The sequence below is a fragment of the Coregonus lavaretus genome (assembly GCF_964263955.1).
Source record: "Coregonus lavaretus genome assembly, chromosome: 37".
NCBI lineage: Eukaryota > Metazoa > Chordata > Actinopteri > Salmoniformes > Salmonidae > Coregonus > Coregonus lavaretus.
In genome coordinates, this window is record NC_140024.1 from 10965249 (window position 1) to 10979766 (window position 14518).

At 43.0% G+C, this 14518-nt stretch overlaps 1 protein-coding gene across 1 annotated transcript in view; it reads left to right on the forward strand.

Moving 5' to 3' along the window:
- Positions 1-1092: 1092 nt before the first annotated feature.
- LOC311111634 (tight junction protein 1-like) overlaps positions 1093-14518 on the forward strand; it is an 81771-nt gene continuing 68345 nt past the window's right edge. The window contains exon 1 of the mRNA XM_084154408.1: positions 1093-1521. Coding sequence (XP_084010534.1) covers positions 1498-1521 — 24 coding nt within the window. The 5' untranslated portion in view covers positions 1093-1497. The remainder of the gene's footprint in view (positions 1522-14518) is intronic.

Genomic DNA, 14518 nt, shown 5'->3' on the forward strand with positions numbered 1-14518 from the left:
TGCTTATAATAATAATAATAATAATAATAATAATATGCCATTTAGCAGACGCTTTTATCCAAAGCGACTTACAGTGCTTAGATGAACATGTCATCGTTGTTCTTTTTTCATTATGTCACAGGCTGAAGCTACTTAATTTCTTTATAAGTAAGGTTTGTGCTGATTTATTTTACATTGAGAGATACAGTCCTACAGTGTGTTGTTTACTTTGAAACAATGCAAGCTGAGCTCTGAGGTTCAGTGCATCCTGTGGGTGGGGGTCCGGAAAGCCATAGGAAGTAGTCTGAATGACAGCTATGGCCCGCTTGGTTTCCTGTGTGGTTGGTTATCAACCACACAAAAACCCAACTTAAAGTCATTGACTGGATTTTCAGTTGAAAGTTGACCTGAAACATTTTTCTTTGGTTTACGACTTTTACTTATGAAACTGTAGACTGTCTGTGTCCCAGGCTCGTCTGCCATGCCACCAACTAGTGTGGTTGCAAAGTCCCATAATATTATAAAATTGTGTTTTCAGACATATTAGAAGTTATTATTAAGTCCTATTGTAAGATATTTTTGCAAGAATAGTTCTAAGTTTTATGTCTCAAGAATCGTATAAATCAATGTATTAACATTTCTACAACTCCAAAGCTGGAGGTTTTTCACTTTATCGTTGTCAGCGTCAGCTGGATGTGTTAGGTGACCCAGGTGTTTTAGGAGTTCACAAGCACTATGCTTCAATATAGCAAGTAAACACTGCAGGCCTGTCAGTCACCCAGTAAAAGTGAACATTCAGCAGCATCACATCAGTGACATCCCCTCTCCTCTCTTTACAATTGCCAATGGTCCGCATAGTTCATTATCAGGGAAAATAGTGATATCTGTATTTTTGTTGTTGCATAAAGAATAGTTTATACGGGTAAATTAATACATAAATATAACATATACGTTTGACCTGAATGTTCGACATAAATAATTATAATATTTTACTTTAGAATAAGTATATTTAGTTAAACGGCAATGCCCTGGTTTCCATCCCGTAGCATCACCCCTACAGAGGTGCAATGGACTCTTCCAGTCAGACATGTCACGATCGTTGCTTGGAGAGGGGAGAATCGAGCAGGGAGAGGCATACAAAGCCTGCTATTGCAGTTTTACTGCTTTGGATTTACGGACGAAGTGGTATCTACATTTTCTTCAAACGTTTCAGCCAACGTTCTTAAGAGAAAATTCAATAAGGCAACGTATTTGAGTTGGACTATTTTAAACGGAGTAATTTCGGATGTATAGGCATATAGGGTAAAGTTACATTGAAGGCAAACTACTGAAGATAATGAACTTTGGACATTTCACACACAAATTTGGGTCATGTTTCTCGACGTCCTGAAAAAATAAAATAACATTGCCCGGCGTGGCGGCAGCTGGGCGAAATTCAGAAGAAGGAATTTTGCGCTTTGGTTGAAGTGATAATACTAACAGTAACTTGCTACTTTGGGAGCGGAGCAAGCAAGTAAAATGTCTGCCAAAACAGCTTCCAAGGTAGGATACCCGACAGAACTACAGAAAAAAAGTTACAAAGTAGATTTTCTTTTGCGCCAAATGCATAATTTTCTCATCAGGGGAAATACTATCTACGTCAGCTTGTTCATCTAGTTTATGTGTCTCTTTCAATGTTGTCAGTGGTTGATGAGATCGACATGATCGAAGATACTGTACCTCAACTTTATTTATGTTAGGTGAATGTCATTCATGCGACCAGGGAGGTATTGATCATTCAGCGTTTTATAATGTTTTGAAAAGAAGTTTAAAAAAAGAATGAGCTCATTAAACTGTGACGACTTTAACGCATATTATTGTCGGAGGTGCCCCAATAAAACACCTGTTGATCATCCACATATGGGGGCCACATACCATTTCTTCAATGCTGAAGGTTCGTTGAATTTGTAACTTTGTCTTGACAGTGAAAACAGTTACTGTGACAAACTTTCTTGTAAATGGACGATATCATAATAATGCGTTGCTACATTGTAACGGTTGGTTTCTTATGATCAAAGCCCGCGTAAAATAATGTTCAGTGTTTCTCAGTGATTTCATAGTATTGATACAATGACACGATTGTTCATTAGAACCAATTGTAAACAACAAACCGTAGTTTTATCTCTGTCATTCACCGGGAAATCATGTTTGTTTACTGGGCCTATGCAGATTTTCGAGTGAACAGAGTCAAGTTAGACACATCTCAATTGTACATGCTATTGCTCCACACACACTGCGCATGGTCAAGATAGGCAATGCCCCAGTCTAGTCAGTTAAAACCATGTAGATTAAAATACGTCATGTATCAGTTCTAGTGGTTTGGGTTGTTTCAACACTGTTTGACCAGGTGAAAGCTGGCACCAACACATTTTGGGTGGTTGTAAATAGTTTAATCCACAAATTACAACAATACCAATGTTTTCAAGTGTGCCAATCGTTTCCTCTGTCACACAGAGTTGTCTAACAACCTAGGAATGTGTACTGTAGTTTCACACTAATGAAATTCAGGTTTGGTCAGTTCTTGCAGTTCAGTTGGAACCATCTCAGGTGATGTAATGAAGGTTTGTCCTATGTGGTGTGTCTCACTACAACATACTTTAGATATTTAAACTGGGTTGTCCATTGAAATAAAGTAAGTGCAAGTGACAACTGAAGTGCAATATTCTGTTTGCTGGATGGTGCTTGGTGTGTCAAAAAGGCTATCATCTGTTTTATATAGAATGTGTTGCTACTAGCATGACACTTGAGAAATAAGCCTTCTGGTTCATTTGGCTGTCACTCTCTGGCCCACTTGTTCACTCTGAATACATCACCTCTGCTTGGACGATTACATTTTCATTATAGGATACCTTACCTTACATTGAGTTATGGGCTGTTGTTCAGGGATCACTGCTTGATTAAGGAATAGCTTTGAGGCCACATTAAGCAGTGCCTGCCCCTCAGACCCACACCGCCCAATTCACTTCACATAACTATTTAACTCCTACTATAGATGTTTGTAGTACAACACACCATGCATGCAATATCTCTAGCTATGAGTAATGTCAGCAATGTTGTGTGAAATGTATGACTTGGATGCCTGTGGTTTTATCTGTCAGTCACAGGCCCATGTGTACTACGACTTCGGCCAGAGGAATTTCACCACACAGATTCCAGTGGTCAGAGTCACATTGAGTAAGGAAGTAATGAAGGATACAGAGAATGATCTGAATGATAAGAAGGCTGTTTTTAGACCAGAGTGTTGTGACACCTGGAACAGGTCATGATCTGTAGTTGTGGTGACATAATCTTTGTCAGAGGTCAAGAATGCTGAAATCAAACCCTTATAACCAGGAAAGATGAAAGAATTCTATTCATTATCCATGTCATGGAAACTTAATGGTAGTTTTTACAGTGTCACATAATCATTGTTTACTCATTATTGTCCTCATCATAATGTGTTTCCTGCCTTGGAGGAAGTGTGCAGCACAGCCTCATGTTTCTCTGAGAAAGGGATTAGGGAGAGCTCACTCAGCACAGCAGTAGCAGCAGCATTTCCATAGTAGTGTTTCTGCTGGAACACGAAGTAGGAGTGGACGTGTTTGTTGCCAACATTTCAAAAGCTGTGTGAAACCCCATTAATCGAGCTCATGCAGCATGCATGAAAATGAAGACATTAGCTCTTCTTCCACACTACATTTGAATTCTGTCCTCATCCTTCCCTTGTCTTTTCACTGCTGAATAGGAATACAACACCACAAAATAAAAATAATGTATTGTATCCGCTTGCTCTAAAATTGGCCACATGCTTGTGTTTTCAGGGTAAAAGAAGATTAGTGAAATTAGTGAAAGCAAGGGGATTGAAAGGCTTTGCAGTCTGTGCTCTTGTCCTCCCTCATGTATGGCTGGAGAGGCTCTGGTAATTATGAGGACGAGTCTCTGTGGCCTCAGTGGACTCACTCAGAACGTACGTCTTCTGTTTTCCTTTGATGATGATTACACATCTCACATTTACATCAGCGATGGGGAGGGTGGTGCAATTAGGCTTCTCTGTGGCGTGGAGAGGTGATGTTTTTGTTTTCCTCTATCACTGGTCGCTCTTTGTGGTCTTTAAAAAAAACTATGGATAGAGAGAGCTGCTGGACGTTTTAGTGTAGACGGGGCTAGTCTCTCTCGCTCTTTCTCTGCCATGAGAGGGCCTGTGGACAGAGGGTCTCAAGTGGCCCCCATGAAGAGGAGCTAGGAGACTAGGAGCCCTGGCCCCTTGTGCAGCTGAGCTCTCAGTTTTGGTCAGACAGTATTCTAAAACAACACTGCTTCCTATCAAGAGCACTGGCACATGACAATCAGTTATCTAGACTCCACCGTTTTATCACTAGTTTATCTAGTAGTGAAATACAATCAAGTTATGCTTAAAGACATGCTACAGAGCTTTGGCAACTATGTGTAGTTCATACATTCATAATCTATGAGCAGTATTACTGTCTTACCACAATTAGCCACATAATCCGTAGTTTTAAAGTGAGTGTTTACTGGAAGCTGTGCAACGCCATTTTCCCCTACATGGGCCAGCCCCTAGCAATTTAAGTTCTAGCCAATGAGCTTAAGCCCCTTGCCATTTGAGTGACAGTTAGCAAGATACACACACACCGCAGAGCGAGAGAGGGAGAGCAATGACGTGGTGCTGCACATACAGTGAGGGAAAAAGTATTTGATCCCCTGCTGATTTTGTATGTTTGCCCACTGACAAAGACATGATCAGTCTATAATTTTAATGGTAGGTTTATTTGAACAGTGAGAGACAGAATAACAACAACAAAATCTAGAAAAACGCATGTCGAAAATGTTATAAATTGATTTGCATTTTAATGAGGGAAATAAGTATTTGACCCCTCTGCAAAACATGACTTAGTACTTTGTAGCAAAACCCTTGTTGGCAATCACAGAGGTCAGACGTTTCTTGTAGTTGGCCACCAGTTTTGCACACATCTCAGGAGGGATTTTGTTCCACTCCTCTTTGCAGATCTTCTCCAAGTCATTAAGGTTTCGAGGCTGACGTTTGGCAACTCGAATCTTCAGCTCCTTCCACAGATTTTCTATGGGATTAAGGTCTGGAGACTGGCTAGGCCATTCCAGGACCTTAATGTGCTTCTTCTTGAGCCACTCCTTTTGTTGCCTTGGCCATGTGTTTTGGGTCATTGTCATGCTGGAATACCCTTCCACGACCCATTTTCAATGCCCTGGCTGAGGGAAGGAGGTTCTCACCCAAGATTTGACAGTACATGGCCCCATCCATCGTCCCTTTGATGCGGTGAAGTTGTCCTGTCCCCTTAGCAGAAAAACACCCTCAAAGCATAATGTTTCCACCGCCATGTTTGACGGTGGGGATGGTGTTCTTGGGGTCATAGGCAGCATTCCTCCTCCTCCAAACACGGCGAGTTGAGTTGATGCAAAAGAGCTCAATTTTGGTCTCATCTGACCACAACACTTTCACCCAGTTCTCCTCTGAATCATTCAGATGTTCATTGGCAAACTTCAGATGGCCCTGTATATGTGCTTTCTTGAGCAGGGGGACCTTGCGGGCGCTGCAGGGTTTCAGTCCTTCATGGCGTAGTGTGTTACCAATTGTTTTCTTGGTGTCTATGATCCCAGCTGCCTTGAGATCATTGACAAGATCCTCCCGTGTTGTTCTGGGCTGATTTCTCACCGTTCTCATGATCATTGCAACTCCACGAAGTGAGATCTTGCATGGAGCCCCAGGCCGAGGGAGATTGACAGTTCTTTTGTGTTTCTTCCATTTGCGAATAATCGCACCAACTGTTGTCACCTTCTCACCAAGCTGCTTGGCGATGGTCTTGTAGCCCATTCCAGCCTTGTGTAGGTCTACAATCTTGTACCTGACATCCTTGGAGAGCTCTTTGATCTTGGCCATGGTTGAGAGTTTGGAATCTGATTGATTGATTGCTTCTGTGGACAGGTGTCTTTTTATACAGGTAACAAACTGAGATTAGGAGCACTCCCTTTAAGAGTGTGCTCCTAATCTCAGCTCGTTACCTGTATAAAAGACACCTGGGAGCCAGAAATCTTTCTGATTGAGAGGGGGTCAAATACTTATTTCCCTTATTAAAATGTAAATCAATTTATAACATTTTTTACATGTGTTTTTCTGGATTTTTTTGTTGTTATTCTGTCTCTCACTGTTCAAATAAACCTACCATTAAAATTATAGACTGATCATTTCTTTGTCAGTGGGCAAACGTACAAAAACAGCAGGGGATCAAATACTTTTTTCCCTCACTGTATGTGATGTAGTACGCAATTTTCAGGGACCACTTTTGATTTGTGAACTCTACTTTCAGAAATACTGGCAAAAAAATATACAAAAGTACCGGAGAATCTCTAACTCTGCCCACATAGCACTTCTGTCTGTTATGTAATGGTAGCCTAGTTCTTTACATTAAGTCTCTCATAAAGCATTCATAACATGCATTATAAACTACAGTTATTTATAGAGTTATGATATTAAAATATGTAGTATGATACATCATTTCAATGTTTTACATCATTTTGATGAATTAAATAATGGTTTGTTTTGGATTGTGTTTGAATTAGAGCTGGGCGATAAGGACAAGAATCCATATCTCGATAAATTGCCTGGATAAACGATAAATAGAACGATACGTTTATAACATTAATCTGCACCACAGTTGTTTTTAATTATCCTTTAAACTACTACTACTAGTTTGATGGTTCTAGCCATCAACTGTCCCATTAACGATCACCCATATTAGCAAACTTATTTTGTTTCCAACTTCACATTTCTATTGGGACAAGGTTTTACAGATTAGATTATGAAACATTGCAAAGCTTTAATGTGTAGCTGTTATGTGGTTTTGATTCAGGAGAGTACTGGAATTCTGTAATAGCTGTATTATTACCATGAGTGGATGTTCCAATGCTAAGCCAGGGCTTTTCTTTCTGTCACAGCTCATGAGGAGATCCTGTGTATTTCCTCCAGGGAGTGGCATTTCCCCCTCTTCCTCTCCCCACCCCCTTTCCTCTTCAGTTGAATGCACTCTCTCATGCTGGAGACTTCATTAAGATGTCCCAAACTGACACGGTCTGTGTCCAGGATAGATCCCGTCGTCCAAGATCCTGTCCCAGAGGAGTTGACTGTTGCCCCTGGATGAGCAGCAGCTGAACACTTGTCACTGAATGCTGGGGCATTCAGAGCATTCTTGGCAAGGATGCTGTCCTTCAGCTTGTCTAATGCCATATTCTATTCCAGTTCCACATGGCTGTGTTGCATACTATCGTGAAATAAGCAGTGTGGTGTTTGTCTCTGTCCTGGCTTGTATGATAGCTAGCTAGAGCACCCAACCTCTGCTCAAAACCAAATGGGTCAAGAGGGGGAATGGAATGCAAAATGGAGTCGAAGATGGCTGCTCAGAATACACACATTCTTTGGGACAGATTTAATTGAAATGCTCCTTAAATGGCCTGCTGTGATGTAGTATTTTTTTCCTTTCTCTTTGAAGTCCATAGATTTATACAGCACAGAAAGAAAGACTCTCGTTGGAAGTGTCTTCCCCGTTATTTAGTCATGGGTTGCTGTTAATGAGGAGAGGGCAACCTGCTGTTATTTTTTGTTTTGGTTACAATGATACTCTAATGAAGTGCTGCACTTATCTTATCAGTGGGTATCGGCCCTATAGATACCTTTATTTGTGGAAGGAATGTGAAGACTGACGGGTACAGCAGAGGCAGGTGGGTATAGTGAGAGAGAAAGCAACAACATACCACAGGGAGGGGAGAGGGGGAGATGCACTGCCTGGCTATAATCTGAATCACATGGAGCCTCTTAAAAAATACCTAATCTCTCACCCATAATCACAGCATTAAATCCTAGAGATATGGGGGTGCCTTTTCACTGTTTGCAGTCCACAATTATTTTCTTCTCACCGCTTTCTATCTGTGACCGTAGAATAGTTAGAGAATTGAGTTTGACAGCTTACTTGAGGGTTTTTACAGAATGCCTAATCTATGTAAACCAAACACAGCTGTAGACAAGCTTGATTGACATATCATTTTCTCTAGAATCTAGGAGGAGTGATACCACAGTGTGTTGAGGAAGATTAATGACCCCACATGTTCTCTCATTGTCTCAGACAGGTAGACTACCCAGTCTGCATGTCTGCCAGTATCCTGGAGGATGGAACTGGGGTTTCTGTAGCTACCCCAGTGTGCGTGTTTGGTTTGTAAAATGGGAGATTTGATGTCCCTGCCGCTCAAAGGCCAGCCAAGCCATCCATCCTTGGCTTGTTGGCAGGTCAGGTCTCTGAGGATTTATCCTCAGTCAGGAACCACCAGCAGCACAAGGGATTTGACACAGGCAAGGCTGGTTGTTTCTGTGTGTGACTGACTGAATGACTGACTGACTGCAGCTCAGAGCGTTGAAATAGATTCATCCTATGGCTTATTCTACATTTCTTTAGTCACTCATTTGGAGAATGATCATGTTTTTGTTATGTAGGTCACCTACCTGCCACATTGCTGGAGCCCTCTTCACAGTACAAGTCCATCCTATTTTGCTTTAGTTATTAATTATTTTTGCCCCTAAATCTGTACAGAAGTTATGGACGATGACGTACAATATTTACATATGCATGTCATTACAATGGTCATACTTCAACCATAGGCACCCGTGTTCTAGGCTGGCCATTCATATAGTTGTTTATGGAATATTCGCTACATTTCATGCATGTCTGCTCTGTCCTGTGGGTCTGTTGTTTTATTAAAACATGCCTTGATACAGATCAGACTAAATCAGTCTCAGACGCAGCTGCACAGCACTTTCTACTCCTCTCACTCTGTCTCCCCAGCACACTTTGGATAGAGAGAGGGAGTGTGTGTGTCTTAAGTTAGTGTTCTTATAGTTTATGTCTGTCCCCTTGAGCAACTCTGCCATGTTTAGCTATTCCTCTCACCCTCCTCCCTATTCCTCTCACCCTTCTCCCTCTTCCTCTCACCCTCCTCCCTCTTTCTCTCACCCTCCTCCCTCTTTTTCTCACCCTCCTTAAGGCGTCCGCATGCTTCCCAGCCGAAACAGTTTGTGCATATACTGTATTATACCAACATTTTGTGACGTTTGGTATTGATCAACAGGAGGGATTCTTCAGTAAAGACTTGGTTGTCAATCAACTGGTCTGACTTCAGCCTTTCTCTCTCAGTACACAGGAAAAATAGAATTACTCCAGCCCCGGTAGCAACTCAACTGTGGTTACATTGTTAAATTACATCATTAACACAGCAAAACCTACGCCTGCTATTTTCTACTGTTCAACTCTGCCCTCTGAGTTCTACTCCACTCCAAACCCCTTTCAAATGTTATATAATCACCATTTGTGAAATTGTAGAATTCACCTTTTAAGTATATGAGTTGTAATTTTTCAGAAAGGTATTTGAGGTAATTATCTTTTTCTAGTAATACAATTTCATTTCCTCAGGAGAAAGAACATAATCTTTGCTGTCTTTTTGTATCCTCCAGTATCCTGTTTATACAATCTACAAATGAAATTGTCCATAATGACCAATTATATGTGCAGACAGGATAAGGATTCAAACAAGGCCTTCCTGCCACTGATTACACACACAAAACAACCCAGTTGTCTGTCTTTGACAAATGGCTATGGCAGACAATGTTTGTTTTGTGACTTGCGCCTATAGTCAGACTTTACTCACAATGCACACAACTACTGGTGAGTTCTGATGGTGTACTTGACTGAGGCCAGAGTGTGCACACCATATAAGAAACCCTTGTCACATGTCTCTGATTTCCTCCTTTTAAGGTGGAACCTGAGTGTGTTGTCTGTTCTCTATCACATCTCTCTCAGGATCCCAGCCCTTTGAGTCAACATATAGTCCCCCCCCCCCCGTAACTTCTATGTGATAATTAGTTAATGTATAATGGGATACTGGGTCTATGCATAGATTGAGGCTGAGTTTATCTAGAGATGAATCAATCAAATGTATTTATAAAGCCCTTTTTACATCAGCAGATGTCATAAAGTGCTTATACAGATACCAAGCCTAAAACCCCAAAGAGCAAGCAATGCAGATGTAGATGCATGGTGGCTAGGAAAAGGTAGGAACCTAGGAAGAAACCTAGAGAAGAACCAGAGTTCTTGCTAGATGTTGGTGTTATTAATTAGGGTATATTATTATTATTATTATTATTATTATTATTAATGTTATTATTATGCATGTACTACTCATTAATGCATGCATGTTTTTCCCTTCTCCCTGAGATGATAATTGCATCTCCTCTGAAGTGCAGGGTGGGAACGGAACATGGCTGCCCGGCCCCTAACATTAACCAACTCATTAATTCAGTAGATGTAGGCCTCAGCCTGGCCCACAACATGGCCATTGTGACTGAGGCTCTGAAAGCTTGGGAATTTCTCTGAGTGGACTTAGCTTCTTGTTTTAGTGGGGCTGGGCCACGTCACCCTGCTGTGCGTGTGTGTGTGTATTTGTGTGTGTGGTGTGTGTATATATGGAGGCCCAGCCCAGCCCTGCTGGGGTAGTGAGTAGTGGGCTGGCCGGCCCATAAAGGCTTCCGCATGCTTCGGTTCAGCTGGCGCCTAGCCGAAATCGCCTAGGCGAACCGAACGAGTGTGCTCGCATACCTTCGACCTTTGCTTGAAAACTAGAAAAATTAGGCAATAGTATTGTTTGTCCATCTTGAAACGTCGTAGCCAGTATTCACTTCCTCTAAATAGTCAAAATTAATCTAGGATAACTCAAGAAATCTGTCATTATGTTTGAGGTTTTTGATAAGGAGATCTTAGTTGCGCAATTTTACATCTAACTAGGACGTTAGGTACAGTATTTCTCAAGTGGAATAAATGTGCATGAAAATGAGTTTAATTAATTTAATTTTAGAATCCCTACTGTTGACCAATCACAGATGAAGGGGCGTAGACTTCTGCTTCCGAACTTTGACTTGCTTAAAATTTTTGTGTGTGTGTGCACGAACAGCCGAAGAAACCCTTGCCGAAGGCCAAACCAAACAGAAACGTCACAAAATGTTCTCATAATATATGCACGAGCTGTTTCGGATGGGAGGCTGCTCTGTTGTCCACTGTACTGTAGGGACAGGCGCCATCACTCTCTGGAGGCAAACATGGTCAGCCTCAAGGACCCCCTGCTGAATACACCCTTTGTTTTACCACATCAGCAGTCTGTGTGTGTGTGTTTCTGTTTTTGAAATCCCAGCTCAAGAATGGTGACATAGGAACGTTTTGTCAGGGGCCATGTTTGGGTTTAGTTCCATTTACTAAGGACCCTATAAGGACAACACTAGCAGACACACCCCCGTCCCCAGTCACCGTTAATTAACCTCCCTTCGTTAGGACCTGCCTCATGTTGCTCATTCTGAAAGGCTCTCCAACGCCCTATTCACTAGCAGGAGATGTTCCTCCTCCTATGGCTGATTTGTTAGTGGCTTGCCAATTACTGCACCTCTGATTGTGTTTGACTGGGAACAATGGCTTTATGGTTGTTGTATTTTCTCTGTTTTTCACGACCAACCCAAGCCTGTTCTTTCAAAAGTTTCTATTAGTGTCCTGTGATAAGTAAACTAACGCAGTAATCTCCCTCACCAGTGTTACAATCCAACACAACTGTGTGTGCGTGAGTATGTGTTTACCCCTCTGCATGTTCTCATACTGAGCTCAGTGTTTCAGTGTTCTCAAAAAGAGGAAAAGATAGAGAAAGCGAGAGAGAAGCTAGGGAAAGAGAGAAAAGGAGGGAGGGAGCGAAACAGCTGGGCCTTGGCTTCTTATCAGCCCATTCCTGACCTGTGTTAAGTTATGTGTGTGTGGGGGGGGGGGGGGGGCTGATATCTGTGTGGCTAGTGATTGGCTGAGTCCAGAGCTGATTTACAGGCTCCTGTGGGCTGGCAAGGCCAGATTCCCTGCTGCCTGCATGGGCCTGATTATCGTCCCTGACCTCAGTGCAGACTAATGGGTCAAACAACTTCAGGATTGTCAAACGGTTGCCTGCCGACAGTACGTAGCACATCTGAACAGAGTGTCTGCAGTCGATCTCTTCTGTGTTCACACAGCAAAGACTTTTAAGTCGTCAGCCAAGTCGTCAAATTCTCCAAACCAGAATGTGGCAGTAGCGTTGTTTGTCCATGTGTGTTCCTTTATGGTCTACTCAATGTTAGCTAACTAGCTAGCTGCGCTAATGTTATTATTGTTCTACAAAGCCCTTGTTGATACTAGCCAGATGGCCACAGCTAGATAACTAAATAGCAAGATGACAAAAAAACATTTTAATAAACTCTCCATAATCTCACACAGCCTATAGATATATGTTTATCTAGCTGGCTAACGTTCACTAGCTAACTAGCTGTTGTGCTAGCTAGGTAAAGTAAAGACACTGCATTGACTCTTGGTGGCCAGCTACAGGCTGCTTCATGGAAACTAATCCATTGTGATTTAATTGTAATGTTACTAGCTACGGTGGCTAGATGGCTAGCTTGGTAAAGCATTTAGTGTTGTGTGCATGGTGCTGCACTTACCACGCTGATTCGTTTCATATGATGTGTGTGTGACTGCATTGCTCAGTTAGCAAGCTAACGTTAGCTAGTAAGCTAGTGCACATTATCAAACTTAACAAAAAAATCCTTCTTCAAGCACCAAACTCTTTAACTAGATGTAAAAGCTGTAAAGACTTGCTCTAGAAAAGCTTTATTGTTAAAACGATTCTGATGAAAAGGGTGGATTAGACCGGAAAAAGTGCCCTCTATTTTGTTTTTTCTTCAAATCAAATGTTATTTACATTTACGTCATTTAGCAGACGCTCTTATCCAGAGCGACTTACAAATTGGTGCATTCACCCTATAGCCAGTGGGATAACCACTTTACAATTTTTATTTTATTTTTTATTTTGGGGGGGGGGGTAGAAGGATTACTTTATCCTATCCCAGGTATTCCTTAAAGAGGTGGGGTTTCAAATGTCTCCGGAAGGTGGTGAGTGACTCCGCTGTCCTGGCGTCGTGAGGGAGCTTGTTCCACCATTGGGGTGCCAGAGCAGCGAACAGTTTTGACTGGGCTGAGCGGGAACTATGCTTCCGCAGAGGAAGGGGAGCCAGCAGGCCAGAGGTGGATGAACGCAATGCCCTCGTTTGGGTGTAGGGACTGATCAGAGCCTGAAGGTACGGAGGTGCCGTTCCCCTCACTGCTCCATAGGCAAGCACCATGGTCTTGTAACGGATGCGAGCTTCAACTGGAAGCCAGTGGAGTGTGCGGAGGAGGGGGGTGACGTGAGAGAACTTGGGAAGGTTGAACACCAGACGGGCTGCGGCATTCTGGATGAGTTGTAGGGGTTTAATGGCACAGGCAGGGAGCCCAGCCAACAGCGAGTTGCAGTAATCCAGACGGGAGATGACAAGTGCCTGGATTAGGACCTGTGCCGCTTCCTGTGTAAGGCAGGGTCGTACTCTCCGAATGTTGTAGAGCATGAACCTGCAGGATCGGGTCACCGCCTTGATGTTAGCGGAGAACGACAGGGTGTTGTCCAGGGTCACGCCAAGGCTCTTCGCACTCTGGGAGGAGGACACAACGGAGTTGTCAACCGTGATGGCGAGATCATGGAACGGGCAGTCCTTCCCCAGGAGGAAGAGCAGCTCCGTCTTGCCAGGGTTCAGCTTGAGGTGGTGATCCGTCATCCATACTGATATGTCTGCCAGACATGCAGAGATGCGATTCGCCACCTGGTTATCAGAAGGGGGAAAGGAGAAGATTAGTTGTGTATCGTCAGCGTAGCAATGATAGGAGAGGCCATGTGAGGATATGACAGAGCCAAGTGACTTGGTGTATAGGGAGAAAAGGAGAGGGCCTAGAACTGAGCCCTGGGGGACACCAGTGGTGAGAGCACGTGGTGCGGAGACAGCTTCTCGCCACGCCACTTGGTAGGAGCGACCGGTCAGGTAGGACGCAATCCAGGAGTGAGCCGCGCCGGAGATGCCCAGCTCGGAGAGGGTGGAGAGGAGGATCTGATGGTTCACAGTATCAAAGGCAGCAGACAGGTCTAGAAGGACAAGAGCAGAGGAGAGAGGGTTAGCTTTAGCAGTGCGGAGAGCCTCCGTGACACAGAGAAGAGCAGTTGAATGACCAGTCCTGAAACCTGACTGGTTTGGATCAAGAAGGTCATTCTGAGAGAGATAGCAAGAGAGTTGGCTAAAGACGGCACGCTCAATAGTTTTGGAAAGAAAAGAAAGAAGGGATACTGGTCTGTAGTTGTTGACATCAGTGGGATCGAGTGTTGGTTTTTTGAGAAGGGGTGCAACTCTCGGTCTCTTGAAGACGGAAGGGACATAGCCAGCGGTCAAGGATGAGTTGATCAGCAAGGTGAGGTAGGGGAGAAGGTCACCGGAGATGGTCTGGAGAAGAGAGGAGACTATCAGTGAAATGCTTACTTACGGGTCCTTTTCCAACAATGCAGATTTAAA